At 37.4% G+C, this 19,417-nt stretch overlaps 1 protein-coding gene across 1 annotated transcript in view; it reads right to left on the bottom strand.

Moving 5' to 3' along the window:
• Window positions 1-549: 549 nt before the first annotated feature.
• The window catches only part of pik3c2b (phosphatidylinositol-4-phosphate 3-kinase, catalytic subunit type 2 beta), a 63,622-nt gene continuing 44,754 nt past the window's right edge, over window positions 550-19,417 (bottom strand). Inside the window, exons 17-33 of the mRNA XM_051122710.1 lie at window positions 18,435-18,528; window positions 18,167-18,261; window positions 15,960-16,140; window positions 15,255-15,362; window positions 15,060-15,152; window positions 14,823-14,952; window positions 12,317-12,453; window positions 11,894-12,063; window positions 11,522-11,678; window positions 9,175-9,284; window positions 8,703-8,904; window positions 8,503-8,624; window positions 5,735-5,852; window positions 4,733-4,829; window positions 2,431-2,537; window positions 2,216-2,344; window positions 550-2,134 (exon numbers count right to left, since the gene is read on the bottom strand). Coding sequence (XP_050978667.1) covers window positions 1,943-2,134; window positions 2,216-2,344; window positions 2,431-2,537; window positions 4,733-4,829; window positions 5,735-5,852; window positions 8,503-8,624; window positions 8,703-8,904; window positions 9,175-9,284; window positions 11,522-11,678; window positions 11,894-12,063; window positions 12,317-12,453; window positions 14,823-14,952; window positions 15,060-15,152; window positions 15,255-15,362; window positions 15,960-16,140; window positions 18,167-18,261; window positions 18,435-18,528 — 2,242 coding nt within the window. The 3' untranslated portion in view covers window positions 550-1,942. The remainder of the gene's footprint in view (window positions 2,135-2,215; window positions 2,345-2,430; window positions 2,538-4,732; window positions 4,830-5,734; window positions 5,853-8,502; window positions 8,625-8,702; window positions 8,905-9,174; window positions 9,285-11,521; window positions 11,679-11,893; window positions 12,064-12,316; window positions 12,454-14,822; window positions 14,953-15,059; window positions 15,153-15,254; window positions 15,363-15,959; window positions 16,141-18,166; window positions 18,262-18,434; window positions 18,529-19,417) is intronic.

The raw sequence follows: 19,417 nt of genomic DNA, 5'->3' as shown, positions 1-19,417 counted from the left end.
ATAAATCACATCAAAATTATATTCTCAGGATTTACAGTATGCCAACCCCATTGATTTTAATCTCACAACATTCTTTTTATTTATTAAAATAAGGGCCACAGATGTTATAAAAGTTCTATACCTTTAAACCCAAACGCATCTGCACATACACAACAAAGCTAAATCACTCTGCTCTCCATTATGGGTTAACATGCAATCATACAATCATTTCCTATTAGGTTAAGCATCACATAGTAGTGCCCTTTGGAGGAAAGAAAAACACACACATACACACAGACAAACACACCAATTTGTCATTTGAAACAAATTTCAATTCTTTAGAAAATGCACTTCATATCTGAAATGGAGCTGGTTTGTCTGGTTAGAAAAAGCTACGGAACAGGGACTACTTTGACCTGGATAATCATACCTAAGTTTGCTTAAGGCTACTGGATTGTTAGAGCACCTCGACATACAGGGTTGCACTTTCAACTTGTAGGTTATTGATTTAAAGACATAAATTCAGTAAAGGATAAAAAGGTTCTGTCATGATGCTTCCCGCTCAACACTTTATAGTTTTTCTATTATTAGTCTTTTTTTTTTTCTTACGCACAAACATCAGTGCAACTTGGTTAAATTGGACAATTTTATGGAAATAAGATTAATCATAATTAAAGGTAATTTCCAATTATGCTTTTTTCCAATTCATTTCCCATTAAAAACCTCTCCTTTCTGTGAGCTGTAAGGTCATTCCACTCAAAATCAAACTGAGTGCAAAGTTAAGCAAATCAGAATGGAAAATCTTTAAGCAGTTGAAAAAACGAGCTACTGTGGTATATTTAGCATTTAATTTACATGCAGTTTTACATACAGATGAGGAATGGAAATACTGACAGATCTACAGTCTAAAGCTTTAATTTCATTTCCCCTTTTATAAAAAAAAATAACCAATAAAACTTGGAAAAATGTGAGGTCAATGTACTTGACAAACAAATGCAAAAATGCAATATTTATCCAGTAGCAAATTTCACAGCATGCAAATCAATATATATTTTTTTAAAACAGAAGTTTCCTTGTGTATGTTATGCTTATATATCATAATCATTGACCCTGAAGTCCCTTCAAAACCCCTTCCTGCATATAAAGTTGTGTGCTGTCATTTTGGAAAGAAAGAAACCTTAGGTTTATGCAAAGAAATTCATATTCCTCATGGTTTGTCTCTCTTTCAGTATACTGTACATGCAATTCGTGGTTTCATGTTGTTTTTGTTATGCACCCACCTATTTTACAAGATCAAAAATCTACATTCACTCTGTTCAGTTCCTGCAGTGGTTATATCGAGTTAATTCCACAATTTCAAGCCCAAGACTATCAAGTGTTCATCCCTTTTTTTAATGCCACACACAATGTGAAATTACCCAACTTTACAGTACAAAAGCGGCCATCACTACTAATTCCTAAGTAAATCTCTGCAAAATCTGATACAAAGAGACGTAACTAATGTCACAAGACACGACATAGCTCAAAATTGAGCTGCAATAGAGAAACATTTTAAAAAGAAAATAACTTAAATTTCCATGTGCATTCTCAGGACGACAAAACGGGGCTTTTGAAGTTTCACCGACAGCAATTTTCCAGAAATCCCCCCAAAAAATATGGCGCATGGATCTATATTCTTTCAAAATGTTTTTTGTCCCATAGTCTCACCAAGAACCGCTTTCATAAATCCTAGGTCTGGTTCACACGGTGCACGGTACCCCACCAGAACAGTATCAAGTGATGACACTCCATCACCGAATCTACACGTCTCCTGGGTAGGAGAATCAACAAACACAAACCCCCACTGGGGGAAACAGCCTTCTGAGCAGCTGGGCATCTCCAACTCCCGACCCATAAGCAAAGACAGACACAAACACATGCACACCGAAGAACACCAGTGAAATCTTCACTTCCACTTCCAGTGTTAGCGGTTTATGTCAGAGCCTCTTGCGCCAAGCTGGTGCCAACCAACCCAGCGATGACCCGGGACGAGGTCTTTCAGATGGATGATGGTTTCACCCAGCAGGGTATTCTCCCAGAATGCACCCTCGTTCAGTACTCTCAGGTGAATGGTTCTCTGCTGCAAATCACCACGTGGAATCTTGTCATACACCAGCTGCCAAAAGAAAAGGAGACAAAGTGATCAGTCAGTCAAGAAGAATCATGAAAATAAATTAAAATAAGTGATGTTCCTCACCATCTCATTGTAAGTGGGGTTGCATGTTCGCCTGGCTGCCTTGGTCTTTCTTTTGCTCGTTTTCTGAGGGTCTGGAAGAAGGTACAATTTGACGTACGGATCTGGATCTGTTCCATCCTGCAAGGATTGCTGAAAAAAGATCCGTAACATGATGGTGAGCTACAGCGCAATCTTTTTTATATGCATAATGCACATGAGTAACATCAGACACTCACCAAACCTCTGATGTGCATCACCATAATGAAAAGCTTGTCGCTCTTGTACAGAATTGAGAGCTTTACTTCACCTGCCACTGTGCCGGGCACAGGAGCCCAGGTCACATCTGGAGAACAGAAGGAAATGGATTTAATGTGGAAAGCTAAGTGTGTGTGTGTGTGTGTGTGTGTGTGTGTATCTGGCTTCCAAGCTACAGTAAAGTAGGATTAGTAAATAAAGTAATTGGATTTCCAAAGCTCAGACTGACAAGAAGTGAACCTGTTGAACAGAGACCTTTATCACAAATCAGATAACATGACCCGTGACTGAGGCAACAGCTGCCACAAAGTAGCTTTTACTCATGATGACATTTAATATTTAACTAGTTGTGATAAACACTCAGGGAGTGAACTATGGATGCGTTTACAAAATGTTTGAGGTCATAGACCCAAGTATAGCAAATCCACTTGAGAGGAACTATCTGCCTAAAATATAAAGGCAGCTATATGTAATACATCTAGATGTAAATCTATAGTTACAAAATAAATAAAAAATGTCACAAAAAGTCATTATTTTTGCTTTCTCGTAGCTTCGTAAAATTATCTTCGTTCATCTCCTACCTTTCTGGGCCTTAAACGTGTCATTTGCTGTTTACGCAGGCTCTCGAATTTCATCAAAAATATCTTAATTTGTGTTCTGAAGATGAACGAAGGTCTTACAGGTTTGGAACAACAAATGGGTGAGTATGTAATAATGATTGAAAGAGGTTGAAATGGGTACTTTCTCTCGCCCTCTCTCCTTCTCACACTCAACACCCACACGGGTTGTCAGACTATGGACATGCAACACGACTTACGATGTTTTATTAATTAAGTTCTAGATGAGCACGTTCAGATACTTAACCTAATTAACATGAGACAAGCACAATCAGTAAACAACCCAATTGACAAGGGCAACGTACACACTGCAGTTAACTCTGGTTGTCAGTTCATCTTTTATCCCTTCTTAATCGTGTTCTGTACACACATGATTCACTAAAATACGGGAGTGACAACTGCATTAACTCCCAAAAAATGGCAGATACCAAATGGCTAAAATCTTATTCACTCCTGCAAGATGAAAAAAAAAATTGCTATGGTTACAAATGTGGGAGTGACTGCTTTTCTTGGAACACACATGGAACGATAAAAAACAGGACTCACTCCTGCATTTAAATGTGGTTGTCACTCCTGAAACTTCCAGTCTGTACGTGGGCAAGAGGTGCATATATACACTGTATATACACAGCAGACTTGCCTCCGTTCCTTGACAGTTTTCCAGAATCCCTCCACCACCCCAACTCCTCACTTTAACTTTTCTAACTTTTCCTATCCTAACCCACGAGGCGGTACTCTGGGTTCGGGCCAAAATTCCAAGCTTGGAGTCCTCCCCTCGGACAGCATGCCAAATACGCATTACCCTTACTCTATTTATTATTATATGCAAGTGTGAACTCGTGAAACAATGGAAGGAAGGCGACGAACCTTACACTACTGATGAGTTGATTTAACCTTGTTTTAATATGCCTGTCGTCATAGAGCATTTTAGATGGATGCCGGGGCTTTTTAGGTCAGGTAGAATCTGCAATCTTTGACTCAGTTTGTTTGCTCGCGTCAATGGCTGCAGTATACTGTGTTTTTGGCAAACTGGCAAGCCAGGCTGTCGAAATACTATGGGGTAAACTGTAAGTGAGCGGAATCACATAAACCAAAACAAAAACAGACATTCCGACACGGAATGCACATTTTTAAATTAGAATAAGTAACTGTAGTGATGTTTTTCAGAGAAAATTTATATGAATTTAGCATGTTTCCTGAATATCTGCAAATGTATTATGGTGTTTTTATGCTCAAAAAACACCTTTAATGACAGAATTGTCATTTTTGGGGGAATTAACCCTTTAATCTCATCATTTCTGACCAGTATGTAGAAAAATGTAATTTTTGGACATTTTTATACTATTTTTCGTGGACCCTAGTTATGAAACCCCTGTACAAACACGTGTCAGTGCATAGGCTAACGTTGTGTGATTGCAGGCGCATTACACTAGTAGTTAAAGATAGGACTCTGACCAAATTCTGGGTGTGTCACTTTTAGTCACAGACAAGGTCACATGGATTGCAGCTGATTGGCCCATAGACATGTTCTTTACACGAACTCATGATGATTTATTTTGTACTGCATGACCTTTGAATCCTTTGCATATTAAAGCATGTGCAAGTAGAGTGATTCATAAGAACTGTGTGTGGGTGTGTAAAAGACAAACAAGGAAAAGCAGCATACCTGCTTGTTTATTATGGAGTGCATTTACAACAGTTCCTACACTTCCTGCCCGCTCGTCTCTTGGTAGAGGGTGAAAGAAGGTGTAGATCAGATCACACTGAAAGAGGAGAGGGTAACATTAACTCATAAACAGGCACTAAAATAAGCAGGTGTACAGTCACAGTAAAAGTGTGGATGCCATGTGATCTGGTTGCATTCTTAAGATGTACAGCAGAAAACAGAGAAAGTGAAAGTGTTCACGGTTTGGCAGCTGGTAGCGCCAGTCCTGCCTCAATACTGATATAGACTAGTGGGTGGACTGTTTACAGGCAACATGTGTCTGTTTTCACAGAACATGGACCATTTCCAAGAAACACGCAAGTCAAACTGAAACCACTCACATTTTGTCTGCAAGCTGTACACAGTCTATTAACTAATAGAACTATTGAATAAATACAGTACAATCATGATGGTGTGGTTAGTGAATCTAAGCTTGCATTTCACATTATAAAAGTTGTAAAGCTTGGGGTTGGTAAGATTTTTAAGAGTTTTTAAGCAAATAATGCTTTTATTCTGCAAGGATGCAACAAATTTATCAAAAGTGACAGTAAAGACAATAAAGTATAATATTACAAAAAACTGTTTAACTTTCTTTTCATCAAACCCTAAAAGCATCACAGTTTCCACAAAAATATTAAGCAGCACAACTGTTTTCAACATAACAATAATAATTATTATTTCTTGAGCAGAAAATCAACATAAAATGATTTCTGAAGAATCATGTGACACTGAAGACTGGATTAACGGCTGCTGAAAATTTCAGTAAATTACATTTTAAAATATATTTAAAATAAAAGTTATTTAAGATTACAGTTTTTACTGTATTTTACTGTAATCAAATAAATGCAATCTTGATGAGCACAAAAGTGCCAACCCCAAACGTATGAACTGTAGTGTACATGATTTATGAAAGGAAAAAAATATACTATAAAGACCAATAATATAAGTGGGGTCAAAGGTTACCTGTGCTACGTCTTGAGAAGCATGGATCAAATGCCAAACATATCCATTTAGCTCCTCTTTCCTCCTGTCTGCCAGGGCCTCTCCCCGAGACCGACCAATCACAAAGCGGCTGGGGAAACTGTGGGAACATTACATTGAAAGGGGTGTGTAATTACATGAAGAGCACTGCTACATGTGGTTTATATATTGCCACTTCAGCCATTACTACAAAACATCCCGAAGGGGTGATGAGGGTCCTGTATGGGTCGATTTTTCAAAAACTGGCTTGTTGAACATTATGTCACTGATATGAACAGGACTGGGAAGAAAAGCACAATGACCAGCTTTCATTACTTTCATATCTTTTACTGATTTCAGACTAAATATATCCACTGATAACAGCAACCTGCAGTTTCCACTAGTTCACTAGTTTAGTTCACCCTAAAATGAAAATTCTGTCATAACACTCAAGCTGTTCCAAACTTGTATGAATTTCTTTCTTCTGTTGAACACAAGATATTTTGAACAATGTGGGAAGCTAGACAGTTGGAGTTCCCCAATGACTTCCACAGTATGGACCAAAAAAAAAAAATAAAAATACTATTGAAGACAGTGGGTCCAGAATCTGTTAAGGGGCTTTCAAGGACCTACTTGAACTACTCATCATGAAATTTTCCACCAGGGACGTTTTCATGGTTTTATTCACACTGCCAACAAGAACTCTGAAGTGATGTAAGCTGGCCCGACAGCAACGTCATTTTAGCCCGGCATTCAACAACGTAACAATGGAAGGATGGAGGATGCCGTGACAGGAGCTGTGTTTTTGATCTGTATACTGGGTTTCATGATAAAGGAGATAAAGTGTAGATGTATATGTTATGCGATAGAAAGAGCAAATCAAAGGGCTAATTCTCCTACAGCAGCTTGCATTTCTACATATGATCCAGTCTGATAAAAGAGCACAACACACAGCGTACATCTAAGGGACTAAGCCAGCAGGGGGGTGGGGGTCTTAGAGAACTAATTTCCCCCTTGGGCTGGTCTTCTCTTTTGATCGGCAGCAGGAACTCTGAAGTGGACAACAGTGACATCTTTATTTACATCATTTATCAACGTCAACAACCAGTAAACACAGGATGAATGAATCAGGGCTGTTTTTGTTGTGTGTCACTGGTGTAACCGGAATGTAAACACATTTTTACACAGCTTTTTAAAAATGGCAGGTTGCTGGAGTTTTGTATGCGATTGGCTGCAAAGTGTACAATTACATCACTGATAGTTCCTATAGAACTGTTTTAGACCCTACTTTGAAGAATGAGCTAATTTAGTTCCCCGAAAAGCGGGTACTTCCACTAGTGGCTCCAGGAACTATGAAAGTGAAAGCCCCTTTTGGTTATTATTTATTTTGGTCCATACTATGGAAATCAATGGGGAACTACAACTGTTTGGCTACCCACATTTTTCAAAATATTTTGTTTTACATTCAACAGAAGAAAGAAAATCATACTGATTTAGAACAATTTGGACAATTTTCATTTTTGGGTGAACTATTAGTGTACAGTGGTATGCAAAACTTTGGAAACCCCTTGCAGAATCTGTGAAAATGTAAATAATTTTAACAAAATAAGAAAGATCATACAAAATGCATGTTATTTTTTATTTAGTACTGTCCTGGGGTGTTTCCCAAAGGCAACCATGGTCGCAAGTTCCATCGTTACCAATTCAAGTTCAATGGAACTAACGCCTATAGTTAGCTAACAATGCTTTTGGGAAACGCACCCCTGAGTAAGATGTTTACATATAGTCCACAAGACAAAAATAGCTGAAATTATTAAAATTACCCCCTTCAAAAGTTTGGGAACCCTTGGTTCTTAATACTGTGTGTGGTTACCTAGATGATCTATGACTGTATTTTTTTGCTTTGTGATGGTTGTTCATGAGTCCCTTGTTTGTTCTGAATAGTTAAACTGAGAACTGTTCTTCAGAAAAATCCTCCAGGTCCTGCAGATTCTTTAGTTGTCCAGCGTCTTTTGCATATTTTAACCATTTCCAGCAGTTACTATATGATTTTGAGATTCATCTTTTCACACTGAGGACAATTGAGGGACTCAAACAACTATTAAAAAAGGTCCAAACCTTCTCTGATGTCCCAGAAGGAAACACAATGCATTTAGACCTGGGGGGTAAAAACTTTTGAACAGGATGATGTCATCCACATTTTTCTTATTTTGTTGAAATCCATTTAGTACTGCCCTTTGGAAGCAACAGAAGATACTTGCATGTTTCCCGGAAGACAATTTAGGTACAATTTACCCTGATCTTCAAATTCAAGAAGTTTTTACCCCCCACCCCCCAGCTCTTAATGTATCGTGTTTCCTTCTGGAGCATCAGTGAATGTTTGAATTCAAAATCATACAGTCACTGCTGGAAGGGGTTCAAATATGCAAAAGATGCTGGAAATGCTGGATTTTTCAGAATAACAGTGCTCAGTTTAACTGTGAACAAAGGGTTCTCAAACTTTTGAAGGGGTTTATTTTAATCATTTCAGCTATTTTTGTCTTGTGGACTATATGCAAACATATTTTATGTAAAATATATTACTGTGGACAATACTAAATAAAAAAGAACATGCATTTTGTATGATCTCTCTTATTTTGTTAACATTTTTTACATTTTCACAGACTCTGCAAGGGGTTCCCATACTTTCGCATGCCACTGTATGATGTCTTGTGCATGGAGTGAAATTTTGATTTCATAATTCACATTTCTGACAGGTTTGAACATTATACCTGGGTAGTTTTGAAGAAGGGAAGATGAGCTGCAGTTTACTGTGAAGTTCATGAAACTCCTCAAAGGTCCTCTGGACTAAAGTTGACCCCTGTTGTTCCCGCTCCACTTTCACAACATAAGACTGCATGAAGGGAAAAATATATTAACACTGAGATGCACATAAATGAGCTAAAATGCACTTTTAATGCAGCTGACTTACATAGCCTTTGCTTGGAGAATAGGTTTTGATGTGTCTGCAAACAAACAGGCTGCGAATAACACCATCGTTCTTTACAGTGTAGACTCGTGGAGCAAATGACAAAACGGGACGCTCCTCAGAGGATGCAAACTTCATTTGGGCCAGGTTATGAATGAAGAAATTGAGCTTAGTAGCCACACTGCCAAGACTGGACTCGATTAGCCTAGAACAGGGGATAAGATTAAGATGAACGCCAGAAGATGGATGGATTTAAAGGACAACTGCAATAACACAAATAGTCGCTAGCATTTGCAGACTTGGTTATTAGGGTATTCTGAGTGGTTGCGGGGTCATTGCTAGTGTTCATGAGTTCTAGGTGTTTTCTGCTGGTTGTTAGGTGATTGCCTAATATTGGCGTCAAGGGCACCACTCTACTGTTTTATTAAAACTACAGACATCAAGAGCTAAAGGAACAAAGCCTCCAAGTTCTCACCTGGTGAAGTGCATGGTGGCATCTGCTTCTGATTCATGTGGTCTCAGAGCATCATAGACATATTTCAGATCATCCACATCAGACAACTCTGGTATCCCACTGGACAGCATCTGCACACAAACACAGAGGGTTATAATGTTAGTGCAGAAGGACACAATGCAATTCAAATAAGCATTCAAATCACAGGCAAACAATAAAGCAAGCCAGAGAACATTACTTAAAGGACTAGTTCACTTCCAGAATAAAAAAATCCTGGTAATTTACTAACCCCCATATCATCAAAGATATTGATGTTTCTTTCTTCAGTCAAAAAGAAATTAAGGTTTTTGAGGAAAACAAAACCAGAATTTTTCTCCATATAATGGAATTCAATGGGAGCCAATGGGTTGAAGGTCCAAATTGGAGTTTCAGTGCAGCTTCAAAGTAAGCCGAGGAATAAGCGTCTTATCTGATGAAACGATCGGTCATTTAAAAAATAAAAAACAATAAAATAAATAAATATGTATATACTTTTTTATCCACAAATGCTCATCTTGCACTAGCTCTCCCATGTGTGCACGCATTACATATGCACGTTGGAAAGGTCATGAGTGCTTAGTTTTTTGTCTGTGTACTTTGGTTCAAAAAGGTAGCGTAGGGCGAAAAACTCCATCCCATTTTCTCCTCCAACTGCAAAATTGTCCAACTTCATTTTGGCTTTTTTCTAAAGGGTGTTTGACTTTCATTGCACGATCACTTTGTAAACGCTGGGTCAGTACTTCCGCTTACGTGTGACCTTTCCAAGGCAACTACATAATGCGCTAGGTCAAGCCAGTGCAAGACGAGCATTTGTGGTTAAAAAGTATATACATTTTTATTATTATTATTTTTTTTTAAAAATGACAGTTTGGACCTTCAACTTAATGGCTCCCAATGAAGTCCACTATATGGAGAAAAATCCTGGAATCTTTTCCTCAAAAACTAATTTCTTTTCAACTGAAGAAAAAAGACATGAACATCTTGGATAACATCAGGGTGAGTAAATTATCAGGACAGGGTTTCTGCAGATTTTATGAGGGTAAATTTAAGACTTTTTAAGACCTTTTTAAGACCAACTAAAGAAAAAAAAAAAAAAAAAAAAAAATCGAAGGGAAAACAATACATATGCATATACATATGTTCTCCAAGTATAGTTTGAGTTTTACTTTCATTTTCAAATTAGCAGTAATTCAGCATCTAGCAATTGTTTGTTTTTAGTTCGTTTTAGTTTTCCTTCTTTTCCTCGCCTTCTTTCGGTAAAAGCACTGTGCACATTTTACTTTCACTTTCTAATTAGCCCCAATTTGGCGTCAAGGAGTTGTTTGTTTTCAGTTCGTTTGAGTCTTCCTTCTTTTTTTACTTTCTTTCAGTTTTAAGTTGCTTGTAGCTTTCGTAGTGCACATTTTACTTTCACTTTTAAAGTCGCAGCATTAACATAACAAATTTTTATTAACAAAATGAATAAAAATACACCATGTTACATGCCTAATATAAAATAATAGCTTACACAAAGTTTAAATGGGTATACAAAACTGAAAATCAGTAAACACTGTGTAACCAAAAACAAATAAGAAAGTTTTGAAGCACAGCATACACCTTGATGTAATATGTATAAAAGAAAAAAACTGCTTAAATAAATAAAAATCAGCAAACACTAAGGAGCCAAATAAATATAAAACTTCTACTATCACCTCAGATAAATGGCAGAAGTCAACAGGCTTTTCAAAACCCAAAATATTTTTCAAATAGGCACTTTTGCATTTCGTTTTAAAACTCTTCTGCCATGGTCTTGTCTTTCTCACCTCTCTCTTCTTGTCAGTCAGCTCGACTCTCTTCACGGGATAAATAAAATCTGATCTGTCATGCGACTGTCGTTCAGCACACTGCATTGAGCCACCACGTCCAGTTTTAATTGTATTGTCTGTTCTCTAACTGAACTAAATGATTTTTATTACTATAAAAAAAATCTAAACGACAAGTTCTTCTTCGGTTGACTGACAGATGAAGCAGCACATACCGCCATCTACTGCGTATTGTTTAATGAGTGACCTAAGCCATGTAGTACAGAAATTACACATTTGCAACACTTTAAAATGAAACAATCCCTCATGAAAATTAATGCCATGATCATATGAATTTAAGACTTGCTGCTCTGATCTGGCCTTAATTTATGGAAAAGCGATTTAAGACGTTAAGACTTTTTAGGACACGCGGAAACCCTGCAGGAAATTTTTATTCTGGAAATGAACTAATCCTTTAACCTCAACTCTGTGGTTACATCCAAAAAGTACAAACTAAGAAAAGTATCTGATGTTCTCTGGGAACTCACCAGGCCGAGCAGGTTGAGAAATAAATGTGCATGTTTCCTAATCAGATTGTAGGCTTCACAACACAAGTCTACAAAATCATGAAAACGGCTAGATGGCTTGTCCCCTCCATTGATGACATACGCCATGTCAGACGTGAACACAAAAGGAGCCCGGTCCCTATAAAAAAAAAAGGAAGATTAAAATGTGTGATAACATTCACTACAAAAGCCCAGACCTGGTTTAGCTCAAAAACATTCTTTTGTTCCTTTGTGGACAAGCACTGTGTAACAGAGGTTGTTGTAGGTTGTCTACATTGTTCTGAGAGACAACAGTTGCACTGATCAAAATCTGGGGCAGAGGAATTGTTTTTCACGTTCTTTTTGTGTTCCTACCGTTTAATGTTGCCAAACATCTGTGCATGACCCAGGAACTTGCCAAAGTCAATGTGGAACATGTGCCCGCTGGTCTTCAGCATGATGTTGTCATTGTGGCGGTCACAGATTCCTAGAATGTACGTGGCCACACAACAACCAGCACATGAATAGATGAAGTTTTCCACCGCCTGTGAAAAAAACAACAATTTAACAAAATTAATTTTTAACTAACCACTTTGAGGCAGCAAGGATTTGAACTGCCACATCTAAAAACAAATTTTTCATATTATTAGGACATGCAAAAATAAACATGATGCAATCCGGTGCAACTTAAGCAGCCATGGATCATTTTGACAAGGCACAGCAAAAGACATTTTGCACATACATAATGGTTTAGCAAATGCAAATGTAGCGTGATGCTACTACAAATTACAGCTGTACCTTTTCATACTCGTCCTCAGTGGGGTTGTGTTTCTGCAGCCAGTCTGCCAAAGGCCGGTCTTTGAAGGAACCGGTCACTCCGTGCTCAACCTGGATTTTCCTCAGGGTTTCTGCACTGGGAATCATCTCTACCATGCCTAGACAAGGTTTTATGAAATTACTTTCATTCACATTGTGCAGACAGACTCAAATTCACTACATGTAGCATGTTTCCATATGGTTAAAAATATAAGCTCTCAAATTTTTTTTTAGGATGCCAAATACTGTAGTTAAAGGATTTCTACACTCCTGAATTAAAATGTCCTGATAATTTACTCGCCCCCATGTCATCCAAAATGTTAATGTCTTTCTTTCTTCAGTCGAAAAAAAATTAAGGTTTTCTGAAGAAAACATTCCAGGATTTTTCTCCATATAGTGGACTTCAATAGGGACCAACAGGTTCAAATTGCAGTTTCAACGCAGCTTCAAAGGGCTCTACACCAGGGATGCCCAAACTTGGTCCTGGAGGGCTGGTGTCCTGCCGAGTTTAGTTCAAACTAGCCTCAACACACCTGCCTGGAAGTTTCTAGCATGTCTAGAAAGACCTTGATTAGCTGGTTCAAGTGTGTTGAACTGGGGTTGGAGATAAAATCTGCAGGGCACCGGCCTTACAGGACCCCTGTTCTACATAATCACAGTGAGGAATAAGGGTCTTGTCTAGCAAAATTATCAGTCATTTACTAAAAAAAAAAGCATTTACGCACATATGGAAAAAGACATGATTTAACAAGCCTGTAACCATCTAAATCAATGATTTACAAAAGCATTTTTGGCAAATCCAGGTAATTTACCACAGAAATATTATGTTTCTTTTTTTTTATATATTACGTTGCATGCTTGTTTATAATCACCTGTCGCATGTGCTCATCAGGTTTTGTGAAGTTTTGAGTTGTCCTTTAGGCTTTATAGGATTTTGAATATATTTGGACAGGTCCCTGTTCTAAATGTCCAAGTTACAGCTTCCCAAAGTAAATTTCAAAATGTTTTTGATAATTATTGACCTAGAGAGTCCAAAGAATAGTACTACAGTGTTTTTTCCAGATTGAGCGAAGAACCTAGGACTAGTTCGCAAAAGTATGTTTTTTACATCTTCTCAATCATTTAACAAAAGATTTGATTGACAGCAGTGGTTCTAGAGGCAAAGTTGTCCGGAATGAAGAGTTCTATCATATGATATAAATACATAAATATCACATTTATGTGCGGAAAGCTGCACAATATAAAATCGTTTACACCCTTTAAAAATGCAATAACGCCCTGTGGCCGATGTCTTTCTCACAGACCTTTGAGGCATTGAGTCAAACAGGCCCACCGAGTTTTGTTTTGATCAGCCTTGTCTAACAGGTGCTCAAACTTTATTTTAACTTTATGCATATATATATATATATATATAATTATTGATATTCATTCTCCAGAGAATCTTTTGGCACCGGTTTGGTTCCGGTCGGGCAAAAAACCTAGGACTAGTTCGCAAAAGTAGGTTTTTCAAAAAATCTGAAATGCCAGAGAATTTCGCCAGGCTCACGATTGAATCTGAGGCATGCGTTTTGTCCAACTTGATCCAAGGATTCCAACGACTTGAGCCTGCAACTGACGGTTTAGGAGTTATGAGCAAATTCATACTTTTGACTGCTTTAGCGCTCCCTGTCAGGCTGACTGGGGTGAGCCTTGGTGACGTTGTCAGTGGTGTGAGTACTACCATCCCTAAAAGTTTCAAGTCTCTACGACTTACGGTTTGGTCTGCACAAACAGTTTTACGTGGAGATTGCTGATCCTTGGCAATTCTAACAATTACAATAGGGTTTTAGCACCACGTGCTTGAAACCCTAATTTATATATTTTTTAACCACAAATGCTCAGTTTGCATTAGCTCATGACTTCACGCACGTAATGACATTGGAAAGATCACATGTAAATTAGGTGGAAGAACAGACTCATTGTTTACAAAGGAAACATACAAAGAAAATCAAACACCCTTTACCAAAAAATGGGAAAAATAACGGTGTTACATAATTTTTAAGTTGGAGGAGAAAATGAGATTTGTTTTTTCCCTTACCCTACCTTTTTGAACCGAAGTAAACAGATGACCAGATGTGTGAATGCGCTAGTGCAAGACGAGCATTTGTGGTTAAAAAGTATATACATTTTTATTTTTCTTAGAAAATGACATTGTTTTGCTAGATAAGACCCTTATTCCTCGGCTGGGATCATGTAGAGCCCTTTGAAGCTGCACTGAAACTGCAATTTGGACCTTCAACCCACTGATCCCCATTGAGGTCCACTATATGGAGAAAAATCCTGGAATGTTTTCCTCAGAAAACCTTAATTTCTTTTTGACTGAAGAAAGAAAGACATGAACATCTTAGATGACACAGGGATGAGTAAATTATCAGGAAGTTTTATTTCAGAAGTGAACTAATCCTTTGACAGTTAACAGAAATCTTGAGTTTAGAGGATGGGTGTTTACCTCTTCCTCGTCCAGTAGAGAAGCAGCGGAAGATGACCATCCTCATATCAAGTCCCTCCTGGATCCAGATCTTATTCATGATCCTAATGATCTGCAGCGTCAGCATGTCCTGCCGCAGGTCATCTCCAGACTAAGCGAGAACACACACACAACCATAAACGACCAAGACAACATCTGAAAAATATTTCAATGCAGAACAACTGATTCATAATGCAGAAAAACATGAGAAGGCGGTACCTTAAAGATGACATTTATGTTGTCTCCCAGAAGATCCAGGTTCTGGAACGAGAGCTTGAGGGGCACTGCATTAGAGTTGAAGTAGGAGCAAGACTACATGAAGAGAGAATTAAAAGATGCGTTTTGTTTTTGATGTGTCAGCTAGAGCAATACAATCACCTCCACATGCACGATATATAAAGACACAACCTGTACCTGTATGTTGATGCCCTTGACGAGCAGACCCGGGTTCAGGGGAAGTCGACAATTGCTGTTAACAGAGAAGAACTGTTTGACCTCATCCAGCCCCTCCCGGAGAATAGCCTGAACACCAGACAAAAGACAAACCACGATTAATGTGCTGACCAGACAGTCTGGAGAACGTTAAAATGCCCCTTAGGGATCAACAATCACTCTTTTGGCACAGACCTGTTCTTTTTGAGCTAAAAATAGTAAGAGCATTACGGCACATCAACCAAATTTAGAAGCCGGCTCTTTTTAGCAAATTATTTTTGTAGGTAATAACTGTTCTAATCAGAAAACCTCTAAGGCTTGATTTAAACTAGTCACATGATCACAGGAGACTTTTAATACCACATGCATTTAAAAAAGACATCGCTTTAAAAAACCACTTTGATAAATAAAAAAAAAAAAGGAGGGTTGAACCACTGATGTCACGTGGACTATTTTAATTGATCTCCTTACTATCTTTCTGGGTCTTGAATGTGGTAGTTGTGTTACGGTCTATGCAAGGTAAAAAAAAACTCTCAGATTTCATCAAAAATATCTTAATTTGCGTTCTGAAGATGAATGAAGGTCTTACAGGTTTGGAACGGCATGAGGGTGGAACTGACAGAATTTTCATTTTTAGGTAAACTATCCCTTTAACAGCTGGTGTAAATGAGGAATGCTGAAGCTGACCTGTCTGGATGAAGGCGAGGCGTCTCTAACTCGCTGGGCCACTTTAGCCAGAATATTGACCAGCCAGCATTGTCGATCAAACTCTTCCCTCAAACCACGACCAGAGCAGCAGAGAAGAGCCGCCAGCAGATACTGATACCTCACACTAAACTGAGAGTCCTGAAGAGTATCTTTCAGCAACCTACAAAGAGAGAGACAAATGAACATTAGTATAAACCAACGATTCAACAACTTTAGACCAACGAATTTCTGAAAGTCATTTTCAGACTTACAAAGTACAATTTAACAAAGAGCAAGTTTAGATGCAAGCACAGCTTGGTGAATCTCATAAACCTGTTCAAGAAATTTCCAGCCCAAATCTCCCCCCAAAAATGAAAATAAAATAAATGATATTGTTTTGCATAAAGAACATGTCATCTATTATTAGGAAGCTTTAGAATGTTTTACATTTTGACATTTTTCAAGCAATTAAGCACATTTCTCATTACTGTTACCCATGAATGCTTCTGGTATTAATTTTCTCATTTATAAATGATTCTCAAACAGTGTTTTTTAATTTTAAAATTAAAATTGAATATAAATTTAATAAAAAAAAATGCATTTTTTAATTAAAGGTAGTACAACTTATGGTACCATGATGTATAAACACTTTAAATATTAATCTATATGTTTTTATAATGTTACAGTAATGAGAAAAACCATGTGTACTTTACTTAAAATTAGCTTAATTGTTCTAAATAGAATGTCCCAATGCAAAAATCCAGATTTTCTTTATGAAAAATTTTGTGTTTAATAAAAATTTTGGCTTGGTTTTATCTGGTTTTTAGCTGTTTTTTGTTAAAACAGCTGGTTTTAGCTGGTTTTCAGTTGTTTTTAACTAAATCAGCTGGTTTTAGCTGGTTGTTAACTGTTTTTTGTTAAAACAGCTGGTTTTAGCTGGTTTTCAGTTGTTTTTAACTAAATCAGCTGTTTTTAGCTGGTTGTTAACTGGGCTTTTTTTGGTAAATCAGCTGGTTTTAGCTGGGTGTTAGTTGGGATTTTGCTAAATCAGCTGGCTTTATCTGTTTTTTTAACTATTTTTTGTTAAATCAGCTGGTTTTAGCTGGTTGTTAACTGGGCTTTTTTTGCTAAATCAGCTGGTTTTATCAGGTTTAACTATCTTTTGTTAAAACAGCTGATTTTAGTTGGTTTTCAGTTGTTTTTAACTAAATCGGCTGGTTTTAGCTGGGTGTTAGTTGGGATTTTGCTAAATCAGTTGGATTTATCTGTTTTTTTTTTTAACTATTTTTTTGTTAAAACAGCTGTTTTTAGCTTATTTTTTTATCTGCTTTTAACTAAATCAGCTGGTTTTAGTTGGTCGTTAACTGGGTTTTTTGCTAAACCAGCTGGTTTTATCTGGTTTTTAACTATCTTTTGTTAAAACAGCTGGTTTTAGCTGATTTTTTTTTAGCTGTTTTTAACTAAATCAGCTGGTTTTAGCTGGGTGTTAGTTGGGATTTTGCTAAATCAGCTGGCTTTATCTGTTGTTTTTTTAACTATTTTTTGTTAAAACAGCTGGTTTTAGCTTATTTTCATCTGCTTTTAACTAAATCAGCTGGTTTTAGTTAGTCGTTAACTGGGTTTTTTGCTAAACCAGCTGGTTTTATCTGGTTTTTAACTATTTTTTGTTAAAACAGCTGGTTTTAGTTGATTTTTAGCTGTTTTTAACTAAATCAGCTGGCTTTATCTGATTCAACCTTCAAACCTCAACCTTTTTAAACTTTTTTAAACTTTCTTGTCAGGCTCTCTTAAGCCAACTTCACAGTTTGTCTTGACAAACTTCTTTTTATCTAGTTAAAAAATATTTTAATAAAATATATTTTGTCCTCTTTAAATTTTAGGAGTAAAATGCAACAGTATTTATAAAGGCTTTGAATGATCCAAGAAAGAAAGTGACCTCATCTATACAGCAGGTGGAGCTGTGAGCCGACTTCATAGACACTCACATGAATCAGTGTGAATCTACATGTGCATGAAATTAATGTGTATACATTTTTTATGCATTCATAGTGCTGACTGGTTACTCAATAACTGCATAAGGAAACAAATCTCATCAGTTTAACACTGACAATCTATGAGAGTATGAGTCAGCATGACTCGATTTCTCAGCATATGTACTTTATGTGAGGGCACTGGGTTTAAGTGTAGTCTAAGGGTAGAGGACACACCAGAAGAGGTAATGAGCAATGCGCACATCCCCGATGGCCCTCCTCAGCAGAAAACGCACCAGGTGACTGTCCAGATAACACTCGTACTTCAGCGCCTGCGAATAAAAGAGAAAGTGTAAGAGCATTTTGTCGGATGGGGAGGGTGAGAGAACAAAAAGGATGGAAGGTAAAAAGAAAGACAGGTAGGATATAAACAGATCAAGGTCAATGGGAAAGGAGGGAATAGAGTGAGAGCATGAAAGGAAGTGAGATACAAGGCCTTTGGTACCTGGACTAACTGAGGAAGGAAGTCCAAAAGCTCAGGATCAGAGATCGAGTCCATCCACTGGACCGCTGTCCGTCTGCACTCCTGATCTGGAAACCTAGTTTAAAGGGGACATTAAAGTCACCATGATATCAAAATGGACAATTCTTCTTTCTTTTTTTAAATGAAAATCTACTTTCATGCTGCTTTTTTGGAGGGCTTGACAGCTAGTGGGCACTATAAAATGCATTTATAAATATTTCTATAAAAAAAATAAGATATTTTCCAATATAAGATGGTTTTACATGGTTTCTTTTTGGTCATTTACGGTTATTATCCATTCCAAGCTGGTTTAGGTGGTTGATCAGTTGGGCTACCGGCCGGTTAGGTCAAAGACACTGAAAACTGTAATTCTGTCATTGTTTACTCACCCTAATGTCATTCCAAACCTGTATGTCTGACTTTCTTCTGCTAAACACAGATGATGATACTTGGAATAATGTTGGTAACAGTTTCGGTGCCTATTGACTTTCATTGTACAATCAAAAAATACAACAGAAAGTCAGTGGGAACCGAAACTGTTTTGTTAACAGAAATCTTTAAAATGTCCTCTATGTTCCACAGAAAATTAAGGTTTGGAATGACATACGAGTAATTAAAAGAATTTGCAGTTTATCCCATCTTGGTCAACCTGGTTAGACTTAGTAGTCCACCCTGGTGGCTCTTGGTTAAAGTGAAAGTTCACCCAAAAATGAAAATTCTGTCATTAACTACTCACCCTCATGTTGTTCCAAAACTGTAAGACCTTCATTCATCTTCAAAACAGAAATTAAGATATTTCTGATGAAATCCAAGAGCTTGAATAGACAAATTACTTTTCTGGGCCTTGAACATGGTTGTTGCGTTGCTGTCTATGCAGGATCTGAAAGCTCTTGGATTTCATCGAAAATATCTTAATTTGTGTTCTGAAGATGAACTTACGGATTTGGAACAACATGAAAGTGAGC

Source organism: Labeo rohita, chromosome 11, assembly GCF_022985175.1.
Source record: "Labeo rohita strain BAU-BD-2019 chromosome 11, IGBB_LRoh.1.0, whole genome shotgun sequence".
Lineage (NCBI taxonomy): Eukaryota > Metazoa > Chordata > Actinopteri > Cypriniformes > Cyprinidae > Labeo > Labeo rohita.
This window is presented reverse-complemented; position numbering and strand designations above follow the sequence as displayed.